The sequence below is a fragment of the Pipistrellus hanaki genome (genome assembly GCF_964339955.1).
Source record: "Pipistrellus hanaki genome assembly, chromosome: 5".
Taxonomy (NCBI): domain Eukaryota; kingdom Metazoa; phylum Chordata; class Mammalia; order Chiroptera; family Vespertilionidae; genus Pipistrellus; species Pipistrellus hanaki.
The window spans coordinates 22290185-22306431 of NC_140507.1; the positions used below are offsets into that span (position 1 = coordinate 22290185).

General features: G+C 44.2%; 1 protein-coding gene across 2 annotated transcripts in view; it reads left to right on the forward strand.

Annotated features, from left to right (window-relative positions):
* Window positions 1–1170: 1170 nt before the first annotated feature.
* Window positions 1171–16247, forward strand: part of PRELID2 (PRELI domain containing 2) — a 54927-nt gene continuing 39850 nt past the window's right edge. The window contains exons 1-3 of one of the 2 annotated variants that reach the window (XM_084883181.1): window positions 1171–1364; window positions 13573–13630; window positions 15991–16064. In XM_084883181.1, coding sequence (XP_084739307.1) covers window positions 1290–1364; window positions 13573–13630; window positions 15991–16064 — 207 coding nt within the window. In that variant the 5' untranslated portion in view covers window positions 1171–1289. Of the gene's footprint in view, window positions 1365–11932; window positions 12071–13572; window positions 13631–15990; window positions 16065–16247 lie in introns of those variants that run through there. The other variant, XM_084883182.1, reaches the window with a different exon arrangement.

Below are 16247 nucleotides of genomic sequence, written 5' to 3' on the forward strand. Positions count from 1 at the left end.
TCAAAAGAAACCCGATTGTCCTGGCTGGAGTGGGTAAGTGGTTAGAGCATCTGCCTGCACACCCCAGGGTCTCCCGTTCAATTTCTGTCAAGGTTCCCTCCCCACCCCTGGTCGCCCCTGGTGGTGGTGGTGGTGTGGGCGTGCTGGAGGCAACTAGTTGATGTGTCTCTCTCACATCTCTCTCTCTCTTTCCTTCTCTTTCTCTCCTCTCTTCCCCCAGCTCCTTTGCACTCTCTGAAAAGCAATGGAAACAATGTACTCTGGTGAGGATTAACAAAACAAAACACAAGCCTGATAGCAGTGGCTGTATATCTCCCTTGTTCAGCAGCTTGGATGAAGCAGCGGGTGACTGGACAGCCAGCTTTATCCAAGTGTGGCTTTTGCCACCAGAGTGACCCTGTGTCAGGGGCAAATGAGATGATCAAGTTATAAATGTAAAAGCCATCGCCTCACAGACCTTCCCTATGCATTCTAGCTAACATCATGTACTACCTACCACTCCAGCAACTTTAATCCATCATCCTGTTTATTTTCCCATTTGGCTCACTGGTTAAGTTACCGGGCTTACCACTCCTACTGACTGTGCTTTATTTACCGCTGAATCCAGTGCTACCACAGTGCGTGGTGCATAGTAGGTGCTCAGTACCTAGTATGGTGAAGAACTTATTGAATGAATGGATCACTTGCTCCTTCTCATCCAATGCGCACCGTCCGAGGGAAGAATACGAAAAATTCTGTCTCGTTGTTTTTTCTCTGTGGTGTTTAACTTTTAAGACGCAAAGGAATTTTTGGGGCACCCAGCTACTAAACTTGAGACCCAAAGTCCAGCCTGGGAGGCAGCTGCCAGGGCCCTGTCTCCCTGCGCTCACAAGGAGGGTTAGGTTACAGCTCCTAGGCCCGGGGGATGGCTGTTGACGGTGTTTATTCCTTTTTCAGGGGCGCGCCATCAGCAGTTCGCAGCGGTGGCTCCAGAACAAGCGATGGCACAGAGGCACAAACAAGTCCCGAAGTCCAAAGCTCCGAGGCCTGGCGGGCAGCTCGGGGCCTGGAAACTGCAATGCGCAGACCGTGGGACCGGAGCGTGCAGGGCCCGCAGAGGACGTTGGCGGAAGAGGGCGGGGACCTGACCGCTTGTCTGTTTCTCCGGGCTGACAATAAAGTTTCAGAGTTTGAAAGAGGAGGAAAAAAACCCCACGCCCCCTGGGTCGCCCTCGTGTGGCGGCCTGCAGTCTGGGCGGAGCTGGGGGGCCCTGCGCTCGCGGAGGCGTGGCGGGCGCGGGGGCGCGGGGATGGGGGTCACCGTGGAGGTGCACCAGGTGTACAAGTACCCCTTCGAGCAGGTGGTCGCCAGCTTCCTCCGAAAGGTACCCGCCCGGCGGCTCCGGTCCGGGCCCCGGCTCTCCTCCCGCGCCTCCTCCGCCTGCGCGCCTGCCGCCCGCTTCTGCCGCTGTCATCTCCCCCTCCCGTCCCCGCGCCCCCATCTCCCCGGCCTCTCTGCTCCCCTCCTGTCCTCTTTACCCCCCTTGTCCCCTCTTGTCTCCCTTCCGTCTCCCCCCCAGCAGCGGTCTGCCTCGGGCTGAGCTGGGCGCGGGCGGAGGTTTCCTCGAAGGCTCCCCCCTCCGGCCGGAGGGAAGGCGCCGTGTGCAGCCTCACGTTCCCTCTGCTGCGCCGAGGGGGGAGGCTCCGGGGAGAGTTACAGGAAACCCAAGTTCTGTTGTGTAGGACTTGTCTTTCCAGGACCCCTTAAAAGCGAGGGGGTAGGGGTCACTGAAGCCATCATCTCAGTTTTCTCCGCATTCTTTCCATCGCCTGCCCACCTTCCTTTATGAAACAGCTGTGGGACTCGGGGCAGCTGGCTTACCCTGCCCGTGCCTTAGTTTCATAATCTGTGAAATGGGGAAAACAATAGGAGTTTCGTAATCTGTGAAATGGGGACAATAGTATCACGGTTGGTTGTGAGGAATCAGGTGAGATAATTCATGCAAAGTGCTTATTCCAGGGACCGATGCCTCTAAACCGTTGCTGCTGTTTGTGCCGCTGTCAGGGAGCCCCCTGGCCTCAGTACTGTGGCCCTCTTTATCCCAAGGGCTCCTGCGAGAAGGACCCAGGTTTCTTGAAATAGGATGATGGGAAGTTTCTTTGAAAAATCAAAAGCACCCAGGGCTGGAGGTGTGGCCCTGGACTCTAGTCTGGCTTTACCTTTGGTGAGTTCACTTGATGACCTCGGTCAAAGGTCATCTTCTCTGCAGGCCTCAGTGTCTGCGTCTGAAACACTGAGCAGATCTCTCAGGTTTCCCTTCAGCTTCCACATTCTTAAGCAAGATTTCACCAATGTGCATTGAGCAACAGCTGCCAGGCAGTGCACGCCATATGCTATCTGGAAGCAAAGCTAAGGGGTATACTGGGGGAGGAAGGTGGCCATTTTTTTATTTTATATTTTTTTTTTTTTAGTGATAAGACCTGACTTTTATTAGAGGAGATTATGTGGTTGGGGCCCAGGTCACAAAGGAGTGAGTAGGATGCTGGTGAACATGATGTCACCGTGGAGGCCTGTTTGGGGAGGTGGGGGACATGCCAGCTTGTTCACGGCACCTGTTAGATGTTCAGTAAAAAAAATCGGAGGAATGATCAGTGAGGCCTGAATTAGTGACCTGATGTGGTCTTTGCCTTAGGCTAGGCTTCTGGGTCCAAAAGAGAAGTAGTGAACACCCCTTTTTTGTTGTTAGGATCGGCACTTTGGAGGGCGGATTCTCTAATGCCACTGCTCCTTGGAAAGCCTTTCTGTATTGTCCTCATCAGGAGGTGATCTCTGTCTTGTCAGAACTGGAGGGGCACTTTGGCCATCTTCCACAGTGTTAGATAGTTACTTCTGCGCATACCTTTTACCCTCATTAGACCACTAGAGGTCCAGTGCATGAAATTCGTACATGGTAGGATCCCTAGGCCTGGCTGGCAATCAGGGCTGATCTGAGGGGTGACCAGCAGGGCAGTTGTGGGGGGCCCCCTGTTGGCACCCGCGTTGGCCTGCCTGGTGCTGCCTGCTCGCGGGCTCCACCCACAGTTGCCACTGGCACCCACCATGGCTGGCTTGGGGCCTGCAGGCTGGGGGCAACTCCTGCATTGAGCATCTGCTCCCAGGTGGCCAATGTGCATTATAGCCATTTGGTCAATTTGCACATTAGGCTTTTATTATATAGGATAAGCTTTGGCAGTGCGTGCTTTTACAGAAGTACATAGCACAATGCTGGGCTCATTTAAAGTACTTGGCGTGCGTCAAGATTCTGGGCTAAATTTTTTCTTTTCTCTCTCCATCTTCATTGAATAATGATTAGAAATTCTGTGTGCTAGGCTCTGTGGAGCTGATGGCTTCTCATCGGTGAGAGTGACATTAATAAATGATCAACAAAACTAACACAGTTTCAGTTAATGATGCGTATTTATACAGGGAAAGTTCGTGGAGGCCTGCTGAATCCTGGTGGCCATTAGGAAATGCTTCCTAGAAAGAGTGGCATTTGTGAAATACTGGCTGAAGCAAGAACAGGAATTTCCAGGCGAGAAGGGGGGGGGGCGGGGGGGGGCGTGCTTTCACGCATTATCATGTTTACTTCTCCCAGCAGCTCAGGAGGTCATTGTGATTGCCTTCCATTTCACAGTCTGGGAAAATTGTGGTTTGGAGAAGTTTAAGCATCTTTTCCAAGTTCCCAGAACTAGCAGGTGGGAGAGCCAGGATTTCAACATTTCTGAATCCAAAACCCACAACCCTGATCGCCAGCCTGTGCTGCTTGCACCCAGGAAGAACACAGATGATTATAGTCACCCCTCAGTATCCTTTGGGATTGGTTTCAGGACCCCCTCAGATACCAAAAAATCCAAGGATACTCAAGTCTCATCTATAAAATAGTGTAGCATTTGCCCATAACCTGTGTTTGCATATAGGCTACAGTAGGGTGTGCCTATACATAACTTCCTTTGTGTGTATTCAACGTAGTGCTCATTGCATGGCAAATTCAAGTTTTGCTTATTGGAACATCCTGTGCTTTCTCCCCGCCCCACCCCCAACTATGTTCAATCCATGGTTGGTTGGATACAGAGAACTGATTGTACTGAGGGGGTAAAATCTACTCTGCTTTGTTCTCTATCTCAGTTTCCTTTTGTCCACAGTCTTCTCTGAGAGTTTATTCATCTGGGTGGGCCTTTGGTGCCCGCTATAAGGGTATGGCTTTGCTGTGTGAGAGAATACAGCGATTCAGTTACCTGCTGCAGTGTAACAAATCACTCCTGTTATTTAGAGGCTTAAACCAATGATAGGATTCTCACGATTCTGTGGTTGACTGAGCTCAGCTGAGAGGTTTTTGTGTGCCACGTGATGTACCTATATCTGCTGAGGTCACCTATATCTTCATTCGGTTAGGACCTAGAAGAATTATAAAAATACTTATAAAATACTTAGCAAACTGCCTGGCACATAGTAAATGAAGACTGAGGAGGACATTTTGGAAGCTGGGGGAAGGGAAAAGGAAGGAGAACATTTGCAGAAAAGGCCTGGTGATGGGACAGTGTCAACGCTATGGACAACATGACACTTCCATTGTTTCTATTCAAAAGCAATCCTCACAGATCCCTGGGAGGGGCTGTGTAACTATTTGAGACATCGATAAATCCAAATGGCTGTGAGAATCTTCATCTTATATTATTTACAGCTGTTGGCAGTGGTGAGTGTGACACCAGGTGTTAGACCAGTGAGGTTAGACCCGTGGGGTCAGACTGGACCTTGGTTCAGCAACCTCAGTACTTGAGTTCTGGGTAGGAAAGAATTCACAGCCAAGACTCAAACCATAAGAATAAGTTTATTAAGGAAATCACAGAGGTAGAAGAAGTGAAGTGAGTGGTATTATAGAAGCAATGGGCTCAGAAAACAAGTTACAGAGGCAAAAGTAGGGGCTCTTGGATCTTAGGAGAGAGAAGGGTAAAGGTACTAATGTTGCTGAGGGTGTGCAGGCAGAGGAGGAGGATGGGGAGGGGAAAGGTCCTCTGTCCTAAGGGGTTTTAAGGGTCAGATTTTAGGGGAGGTTTCAGGGGAGGATCTTAATAGCAGCTTTCGAGGTGTTTCTTTTCAGGGTTGTGGTCCCACTGATTGGTTGGTGCTAGGCAGGGGTCATTTTGTCAGTGCTGCTGGTCCTGAGGTCAGCTGTGGTGCGCTTGTCTGGTTTTGCTGCTTTTCTGGGTCCGGATCCCAAACACAACTAAAGCCTAGATGTCTTTGATGCGGGTCAGAACCTCATTGTCCTGGGGGCTCAATGCTTAAGAGCTGTTCTCTGGCCCCCTTGTTCATCCCCCTCTAAGGGGGTCTAACCCTCATGACTAGCGACATGTCAGGGGCGGAAAGGTCAGGGGAAGGTCTGAACCTCATGACCAGCGGTAGGAAAAGTCAGGGGGTCTAACCCACATGACCAGCAATATCCTGGGAAGGAAAGATTGGGGGGGGGGGGGGGGCGGGAAGGAGGAGAGAAGTGGGGAGGAGAAAGGGGGGGGATTCCTTGTTTTCTGCCCTGATGACCTTGTATTTCTGGCCCATCATCCGTGCTCTGCTCATGTCTGTCCAGCTGCCTACCACAGAGTCATGAACCGAAGTCAGTAGACCTGGACTCAGTCATTGTGCTGTCCCTGTTAAAAGCAGTGTTCAGGTGGCCTCAGGAAACAGTTGCACCAGCCTATGCTGTGCCCTTGTGTGTATTAGAAAGAGGCAACCCTAGGGGTTTTATTCCACAAACTCATAGGAAACAGGGCCAGGGGAAAGTAAAGGATCTGCTTATGCAAATTACAAAAAGGTGCTCCTTCCTCTAGGCGGCTGTAGCCCCAGTGCAGGCAGCCCTTGTGCAGGGAGCTGCATGCAGCCATCTAAGGCAAACCTACCATCTTAATTTCTCATCTGTGAGTGCCAGGTACCCCACCCATCTCCCAGGGTGGTGGGAAGACCAAATGTGTAACACTTTGACAAGCATAAGCTTTTTATAAGCCTAAAAGTTGTCGGAATGATATTTATGTATATATAATTTTTTGGCAAAATACACTTCTCTTTTAGTCGTCTTGTGTTTTCAAAGGAAAGCACTTGGCAGAGGGGACAATCATATGAGGATCTCCAGGAAGCCTTGAATCTGATTTTGCACAATGGTATGTTTGAGGCCTCTTCAGCGCCAAGGAAGTTCTATTTTAAATAGAGTCTCCTGATCTGTGGCTTTGGTATGTTAGGACTTGCCTTCCAAGTTTATATTATACTACTATTTTTAAAACCTGAGAAATGTTTGCTCTTACACCTGCCTGTTGGGTACCACAGGCAAAATATTAGCTACATGTTTTCAAAGCTAAGTGGCACCTTGAAAACAAACAGCACAGCCCTCTTTGTTCATGAAATGTGTGTGGTGTTTCTCAATGAACTCTTCCTGGAGGAATACTGTGAAACCCGAAATGGCTTATTCATCCGCTGCTGAGCTGTGCTGTCCATGAACAACAGTGTCAATGCACTTGACAGTGCATGTTGTGTTCTGTCTTTGCATGACAAGTGAACACAAAGTTGCACAGAGGAGCACAGCAGTCTGGAAGGTCACTCATTGCTGGAATCCCACATGGGCCTGTTTAATGGGCTTACCGTTCATGAGCTGGATTCAAATACTTCTTACATTTTGTATACCAGAAATTTAAAGTCATTTGACTGGATTTTCTTGTTGGTTCCCAAACGAGGCCACAGAAGTGACAGTTTTTCTTATCATAGAGTTGATCAGGTTTATTTTCTTTTTATGCTACAGGCAAAAGAGTGAATAGAGGGTAAGCTTCATGGGCAAGGATTCTGCCATTTTTTCCTGATGTATCCCAAGTATACCAAAGAGATCCTGGGACATAGTAGGTACTCAACAAATCCTTATTGAATGGATGAGTGAAACATACTCTTCTGGGATTTAGCCTTATCTAACTTCAGACCAAGTCAGTGTGGGATTTAGTAACATGCCTTTCCTTTGTGGAGTGTAATAAAAGGGACAGATTAAAATAATTTCTTTGCTTCAACAGTGACCTCGGATTTTATTTATTCTAGCCAGCAGTCTGATGTGCTACACAAAATGGTTTGAGTGTTTTCCCTTAAACTCATAAAGGGGATTTATGAACGCTATTTCCATTTAGAGTAGAAAGTTGATTGGGTAATTAATAACGTTTCCATTTCTGATCCTATCTCTTCCCCCTTGCAAATCTGACACCTGGTTGTCTGGAACGTCTCCCTCTGCAGAGCTCCTGAAATATTTGGGGGTGAATCCACATTTCCAGAATAAATGATGTGGCAAATGATAAGGCCTCATTTAACATAATGGTGGTTATTCTTTCGGCTCACACTGTAATAGTGTTTGTTCCCTTTTACCTTCTTATCCTCAGTTCTACCAGAAGATTAGGCACGATGTGGAGGGAAATGGTGCAGACATGAGGAGCGTGGGCTCTGACATCAGATAGGGGTCCAGAGTGCTTGTAGTTGTGTGAGCTTGTGCAAGTCATTTCATTTTTCTGTGCCTCAGTTTGCATAATCAGAAGAATAAAAGCTCTTACCTGGAATTGGGGGAGATAAATTGGATAATGCACGTACACATACATAGCTTAATGTTGGCACACACTAGGTGCTTTAAAAGAACTTGTTATATATTATGACAAATTAATGCTACTACTATTAATTTATCACACTATTTCATGAACCTAAAAATTAAAAGCCTAGAAAGGTAATCTGCAATACATCATTACTAACTTGGAGTAATAAAGGATAAAGCGCGCATGAATAAAGTTGCATATTTGAATCATGACTTATTTTTAAAATGTCATTTATAGAACATTAAAGTACACTTGGTAACTTATTTCAGGGAGGCTTTAGCTTAATCAGTGCACAAAAGACAGAAGATCTTTAACTATCAAAGTACTTGTAGTTAAACATTCATTATGTGTCTACTAATAGACATCCATAATGAGTGCGTGCCCTGGGAGATGAGAAGGTAAGTAAAACATGGCCCTGGCTTCAAGGAGCTCACTGTGAAGGGGGACGGAGGGAAATGCATTGATTTTCTGCAATAAGCATTTTCTCAGGGACATAGCACAGGCGTACAGTGTGAGTCAAGGTTGTATTTTAATTATAAATCTGTGAGAACTTTTAGAATATTTAGAGTTTGATGTCTTTTTAAAAATCTTCTCTCTACTATTCTTCTCTGATGTGGTGTTTTTGCTAATTCTAGTGGGGAGGGATGTGTCAGGGAAGACTTGTATCTTATACAAATTCTGAATTGCTAAACCATAGCTTGTGAGGTTTCACTAGTGTAGGAAAGGAAGAAATATCTTCCCATAGTTTTAACCATCATTTAACTGTATTTGGATTACAGGTGGATACTAGTAAAATACTTAATGCCTCACCACAGTAAATTGTAAGATAAAGACTGAAGCCTTACCCTAACCAGTTTGGCTCAATGTATAGAATATTGGCCTTCGGACTCAAGGGTCTTGGGTTCGATTCAGGTCAAGGGCATGTACCTTGGTTGCGGGCACATACCCAGTAGGGAGTGTGCAGGAGGCAGCTGATCAATATTTCTCTCTTATTGATGTTTCTAACTCTATCCCTCTCCCTTCCTCTCTGTAAAAAAATCAATAAAATAAAAAAAAATTACAAAAAGACTGAAGCCTTGAAACTAAATGTTAAAAAAATGTTGATTCATTCTTTAGTAGCAAAACGAACTACTGTTCATTGAGGACCTGCATGATGCCAGATGCTGTACTTTATATAAAATTATTTTCTTTAATTCATGTAACTACCTTTTGAGGTAGGTATTTTTGTCTAATTTTATAAATAAAGAAACTAAGGCAGACTGAGATTAATGTAATTTGCCCAAGACTCCCACAGATGGGCTTCAAACTGAGGTTTATTGGATTCTAAAACTCATTCTGTTTCAACACTTTGTGACTTCACTTTAATTTTGTTTTTTTTATTTCTTAATTTTAAATTTAGAAATAATTTAACTTATTAAATGTCGCAAAAACAGCAAAGAATTCCAATACACTCTTTACCCAGCTTCACCAAACCATGCATAATTTTTAAAACCATGGAAATAACATTGATACAATGTTAACCAATCTACGGACTGTATGCAGACTTTTGCCATCGTTCACTAATATTGTTTCTCCAGAATAAGACCCAATCCAGGATCCCACATTGCATTTAGTTTTCCTGTCTTAGTCTCCTCCGCCGTGGGAGAGTTCGTTAGCTTTCAAACCATGGCGCCTGTGAAGAGTACTGGCCAAGTAATTTTGGAGACTTCGGTTGTATCTTTTTTTAAAAAAATATATATATTTTTATTGATTTTTTACAGAAAGGAAGAGAGAGGGATAGAGAGTTAGAAACATCGATGAGAGAGAGTCATCGATTAGCTGCCTCTTGCACACCCCCTACTGGGGATATGCCCGCAACCGAGGTACATGCCCTTGACTGGAATCGAACCCGGGACCTTTTCAGTCTGCAGGCCGACGCTCTATCCACTGAGCCAAACCGGTTTCGGCTCGGTTGTATCTTTAATGCATTGGGTTTATAAATGCATTTAATGTAGAGTTAAGAGGATTTTCCTTTGTGTCCCAATTATAAACTGTTCCATTCAAAGAACTTCTTTATGTCATTCCCAATTATTAGGACATTTTTGAATGGATGAGGATGATGTGACGGTGGTTGGCCTTTGTGGAGCATGATAACTTCTAGCCAGAGGGCCTTTCAGGGTCATCTGGTGGTCTCCCATCCTGGCTTCTCAGATGGCAGCATCGTGGTCTGCATGTCTTAGCTCCTTTTCCTTTGTTCTTTCTACTTCATCATCTTACTGGCCTGAAAGGCCAATGAACAGTCATTCAAAATATCTATTCACTTCACCTCTGTTAGTTTTTTTATCATTGAAATTTTGATTAATCAATGACCCCATTGATATTGGTATAAAATTAACTTTGCTTTTCCTTTAAGGTCGACGGTTGCCTGTAGCTTGTAAAGGGATTTGGCCTAGCCCAGATTGGTTTCTTTGTGTAGTATACACCAAACCTCTTTTCAGCAGCCTAGGTAGCCAGGATTCCCTTAGTGCTTAACAGGGATGTTCCATATACCAGATTTCTTTTAGTTGTCTTTGCTAAAAGAAAGCTCAGCTGCTTCCTGTGCTCTCTTGGATCATGCCATTTGGAAGTTGGTAAACAATGACTGCTTTTGAGGTCATTGACTTTTTTGGGAGGAGGAGTGGGGTGAGGAGTATATTGATTTCTGAGCTTTTAGCAAAGTTGATATTTTACTAACTCCTTACTATCTTAAGGGTAGGCTTTATGATATTTTATATATATATATATATATATATATATATATATATATATATATAATATGCAAATTAGACAGGATGCCGTAACAGTCACGTCTGGCTCAGGAGGAGGCTGTGTGCACAGATGGGCCCAGAGTGGAGATGCCACACACAGGGGGGCCTGCTCGCAGCACGGCAGCCACTGGGACAGGGGACAGGCCCGGAGGGGAGACATAACACATGGGGTGGGGGGCCGCCCTCACTGGAGACAGCATGCCAATAGTCCCGCCTCTGCACGTGAGCTGCAGAGGAAACACCTTTTCTCTTCGCTCATCGGCTAAGCTCCCCACTCACAGTGTTCTTGCTAACTCGGGTAAATAAGAATTCCAGAAGGTAATCTAGGGCTTTTCCACCACAAGATGATGTCAGATCATTTCAAGTAATGCCAGGCAGGGGGAGCCTCAGCACAGTAAATCCTTACTTTTAAACATGCTCAAACACTTGCCTTTTATGTCATGGAATTTAGCTGTTGTAAACAAACCTCTGGTGCCTTTTCCCCATTCTTGTCTGGAAACGTAAGGCCCATGACTATGCAACTCCAAAAGTAGTTTCTGCCTAGGAAAATGACTCGAATTGTACAGGTGATTTTACTGGAATGAATAGTTCAGGATCTCTTGTGTTTGGTTAATAAAATGTCCATTTTACTTTTGTTATTCACAAGCATTTTCTAATGGGTGACCCCTTATTTATTTTACAGTGGCCTATCTCCACAATTTTTATTCCCCTCTCATTCCTTAGTCTGATTTATTTTCTTAATGTGTGTGTGTGTGTGTGTGTGTGTGTGTGTGTGTGTGTGAGATTTGTCCCCCAAGTAACATGTGAACTCCCTAAATGGCTACAATTTTGTTCATTTTATTACTATATTCTCAGTGTCTGGAACAATGTCTGGCATGGTAGTTACTCAAAAAACTGTTGAATGAAGAATAAATAGAGTTTTCACTATTATTAAAATGATACCTTTTGACTTAGTAAACAAGTATAAGAATTATGTAAAAGTGTTACTCTTTTGAGTTTATTATTCTCTTTAGGAATTTCCCTGATAACTAAGGGAAGTAATAAGGACTGAAAACGTTGATCACTGCCCTTCTCTAGTGATTACATGTGTAATCTCTTTCATAATTTAGTTTAGTAACCTTCCTACTATTTACATTGTATGTACAATATTCTGTCAGGATGTGCTGATGAGTAAAATATGAACAAACTAGTACTGTAGTAAAGGAAGTACTCTCATTGTACATTAGTGTGAAAGTTCTAGTACACACACACACACACACACACACACACACAATTCAGGGCATCCGTGTATCTTAAATATTGCCTTTGCTTCACGGGTGCTGTGTAGGTGAGGTGAGGCCCCTGGCTGAGGAACAGAGCAACTAAACCCAACCATTTGTAGTGGACATTATCTTCAGGAAATTCAGAAGGCTGAACTTTAATAAAGCAGTCATCATAATTTTGAGCATTTTCGTCCCAGAGCAAAAACGGATGAATGAATGATTGAATAACTATTTAAAAAGCCGTGTTTCTGATTAGTTATCAGGATTGTAGTTGCCAGGATGGAAGTGTGAATGACAGCTTTTGGCACGGGGCATGACCAGGCGTGAGGCTGCTGAGGACTTCTCCCAGATTGGTTCCCAAACAAGAAGGAAGGTCTATTTTTCAGATTGATCCCTGAGGTCAGTGAGATTTATCTGCCAAATCATTCCTTCATTCAGCAAATATTTATCGAGTGCCCACAGGCGCCACGTACTGTGCAGGTGATACAGGAGTGGCCGGGACAGACCGTGTTCCCACTCTCTCAGGCTCTGTTCCAATCCAGTGTCCTTTGGGGCCACAGGTATCTTAAAGAATGTGTGAAGGTGAAGGACCTTTTCAGTAAAGTCAAAGTCAGTCAATCAATCAGCCTCTTACGCACGCACGCACGCACGCACGCACACACCCAGCTGTCCGTGCGTGGTGGGGGAGACCCACACTCACTGGGTTTTGCCTCCTCTATTTCCTCAGAAGACTTAGAGTTCAAGTTTGCCAGGTGGAAGGTGGAGGACCCTCTTCTTTTGCCCCCCAGCCTCTTTGCTGCTCTCACCGCCCCCTTAGCACCTATGATATCTTTGATAAGACTTCTGTACTTTTCCGATTTGATCACACACGATAGAGCAGTAAATCTCTGGGAAGAGAGTCCAAGGGATGCTCAGCAGGCCTGAGTCAGCAGCCTACCTGTCCCATGGCTTTGAGGAAGTCACTGCTGCTCCCTAAGTCTCTCTTTTTGCATCTGAGCAATGGAAAGGGTTGGGTTTGAGTAGCTGATTTAGGTGGACATGGAAGGCAACAGAGCATCAGTGGGTACATTACAGTCTTGGTGCTCATTAGCTGGCTGATTTTGAGAAAATTACTTACTTTATCCAAGTCTTAATTCTCACTTGTGAGAGGGGGAAAAACAGCATGTATGCCATGGGTTAGGTGTGAGAATGAAACTGAAAATATATACACTGCCCAGGACAAAAGTGGTAGCTGCTAGCAGCCTTATTATATCCAAATTGTCCTTCAGGGGAATGTAGTCAATCAATAAACTTTATTGAGGACCTGGCATAGACTACTCCTAGGATTATATTCCTGTGATGCTAACCCAGCTGCCAGGCAATGGTATAGGACAGCAGTGAAGGAATTCACTGTGTGTCAGGCCTGGTTGAATTTCCTGGCTCCCCACTCTAGCTGGTGACCCTAAGGTCTTTGACATTTATTCAGTTTTCATTTCTGAAAAGTGGGGGAATGATATCCCAGAACCAAGTCACAACGAAGAGGCCGCTAGGGGATTGAAACAAGACTGTGGGGGTGTAAAGCCTTTAGCACAGCGGCGGGCACAAAGAGCACTCTTCATTAAATAAGGCTGGTTCAGTATTGCTAGTATTAGTTATTGATTAGCTTCACCTAACCTCCCCCTCTACATCCGGGGCTAGGTTGGGTCTAAGAAAGCTTTCTCCTAGAGTTCACTCAGACCCAGCTGTGTTTAGCCCCTCACTTACCCAGGCTGAAGTGGTAAAATGAAGACCCTTGATTGAAAGCGAGTCTTAGATGTTGCTTGGCGAATACTTACTGTTCCCGCGCATAACAGTGGTTACTACGGAATAGTTCACGTTGGTGAAAGTAGGATGCTAATTCTCCTCTATGTGCTTTCTTTTAGTATCCCAACCCCATGGACAAAAATGTCATCTCGGTAAACACCGTGGAGGAAAAAAGAGGTAAGTTCTCCGAATTTACCTCACTTCAGTGATGAGCATTAAGTGATCCTCATTCTTGTAAAGATGTGTGTCTGTGGTGTATGTGTAGCCTGTTATGTTTTAAACAGGTGTAGTTCTATATTTGAAGCTACTGAGAGAAGAGAACACTGAGTACTTACAGCAATAGAAGGCTTTCCTACTATGCTCTTGCCACTTTCTCAGTTAATAATTCATTGATGACAATAATAACAGCTAACATTTTTGAGCACCTAATATGTGCCAGCCACATTTTCTTTTATTTAATCTTCAAAACAATGTATGGGGTAGGTATTATGGTTACTTCTATTTAATGAATGAAGGAACCAAGGTAGAGAGAGAAAAAAACTTGTCCAAGTTTGCATGATTATAACCTCTAACATATTCATATATCATTTTAGAGATGGCATATGATTAATAGCATGTGTGTGAGATGTGACTGTAAAGTGATTCGATTATGGGGCCATAATTCTACTTACTATGTTTCATTTTTGACCAGAGCAAGGGATGATAAATTATGCTTGTGTGGCCTGTGTTGTCAATAAAGTTTTATTGGTACTCAGCCATGCCTGTTTGTTTAGATTTTATCTATGGCTCCTTCCTGGTGACAACTCCAGAGTTGAATTTTTGCAATAGAGACTATAAGGTTTACAAAACCTAAACTATTTACCACCTAGCCCTTTACATAAAATGTTTACTGACCCTGGACTAGAGTGTAAGAGTCTTTTCTCTGTCCCTCATATCTCCCGTGGAAGCATTTTCTCTCTCGGTGTTTGAACTTGAGACCTGGGCACTGCAGGGAATTATAATGATGGGCACAATCCATGTGTAAACCTTTGGAGACACCCAGCGCCCGGTCTGACATGTTTTGGAGCCTTCAGAGTAAACATATGAGATGCTACTTTTCATTACATGACATTGAGGCCTCTGTGCTCGGTGAACAGAAAACTGTCTTTTGCTTGTGAGGTTATTTTCTGCACTTCCACAACTCCTATAAATATATTTAAGAAACCCACACACATTTTCTCAGGTACCTGCACTCAGTGTGGGAGGAACTTGTTATTTGGCAAGTCCCGATTTTGTTACTATAACCTAACTTCCTGGAGGCTCAGTCTCCTCATCGGTTCAATGGGAAAATAATAAACCTGCCTTTAGGTTGTTGTGAAGATCAAATGAGAGAACAATGTGCATATTCCAGAGTGGAATAGGGACATTAATTATAATTTCCACCATTGACCAGGGCTGAAGGAGTGGCTAATCCATTTCAGTATGTGTGCTGCACATATGGCATGAGATGGCAGGAGGAGTGCCGATAGGCAGAGAAGACAGACCAATTTCTTACCCTGTCAGCAGCTTCCAGTCAGAAGCTGGCTTGCATCGAGGTTCAGGGCTCATAGGAGTGTGGCCTCGTCACAGGAATTCACAGCGCAAATGACAATGCTTCAGAGTTTTATCTTTTTCTCTAACTTTTTCTGAACTCACATTTATTCAGTGGTTTCCTTTTTGTTTTGTGTGTTTTGTTTGTTTGTTTTACATTCCTGTTGTTATTCTGGAAACTTTCTTCCAAAATAGTAGTTCCAGTCTTGGGGAGTCTGCTCCCCTATGAGAAAGGTAAGCCTGATATAATTAATTGTAAGCTTAAATTTTGTAGTCAGAAATCTGGGTTTGAAAACATGTTTGGTGCAGAAGATGGTAGAATCAGATTCTCCATTTATTTTTTTGTTTTTGTTTTTGTTTTGTTAAAACATTCTCTTTGTTGGAGTTGAGCAGGAGGCTCACTGGCCATTGTCATTGGAGTGTTGACATTGGTAGTTCACAGCAGTGGACAATTTGTGACTTTTTATCTTTAACTTTAGAATGTGCACTTGTGCCAAAACCGGTTTGGCTCAGTGGATAGAGCGTCAGCCTGCGGACTGAAAGATCCCGGGTTCGATTCCGGTCAAGGGCATGTACCTTGGTTGCGGGCACATCCCCAGTAGGGGGTGTGCAAGAGGCAGCTGATCGATGATTCTCTCTCATCGATGTTTCTAACTCTCTATTCCTCTCTCTTCCTCTCTGTAAAAAAAAAAAATCAAAAAAAAATCAATCAAATAAATAAATAAATAAATTATTAGAATGTGCACTTGTGAGTAGCTGTTTACACATGTTCCTTGGTCACAGATAAGTGTATTTGGAATGATTTGGCCCAGAAAAGTGGTCAGAGATCCGAAGTTTTGAGTTAAATGTGGTTTTTTAAGGAATTCTACAGATAGGAAATGGAGATGGACATTTAAAGTTTTATTGACTGTAGACAAGCATACATTTCCGTAAATACCCTTTTGAGTGTAAAATTTTTCTATTTCTAGATGTGTCGACAGGGATCATCTATAGAAAGAGGATTGCAATCTGTCGGAATGTGATTCCAGAAATTTTAAGGAAGGTAAATTCATTTCAAAATGTTAGCAGCTTTGGTGTAACATTGGGGAATTTTCTAGCCATGAAAAGAGCATTTTCTGATGGAAAGCAGAACTTTCTCCTGCCTCATAGCCCTTCAGAGAAAAAAATATCTGTTATTATCCAGCCTCAGGTTTTACCTCCTTCTTTTCATGAACCCCTGAAGGCC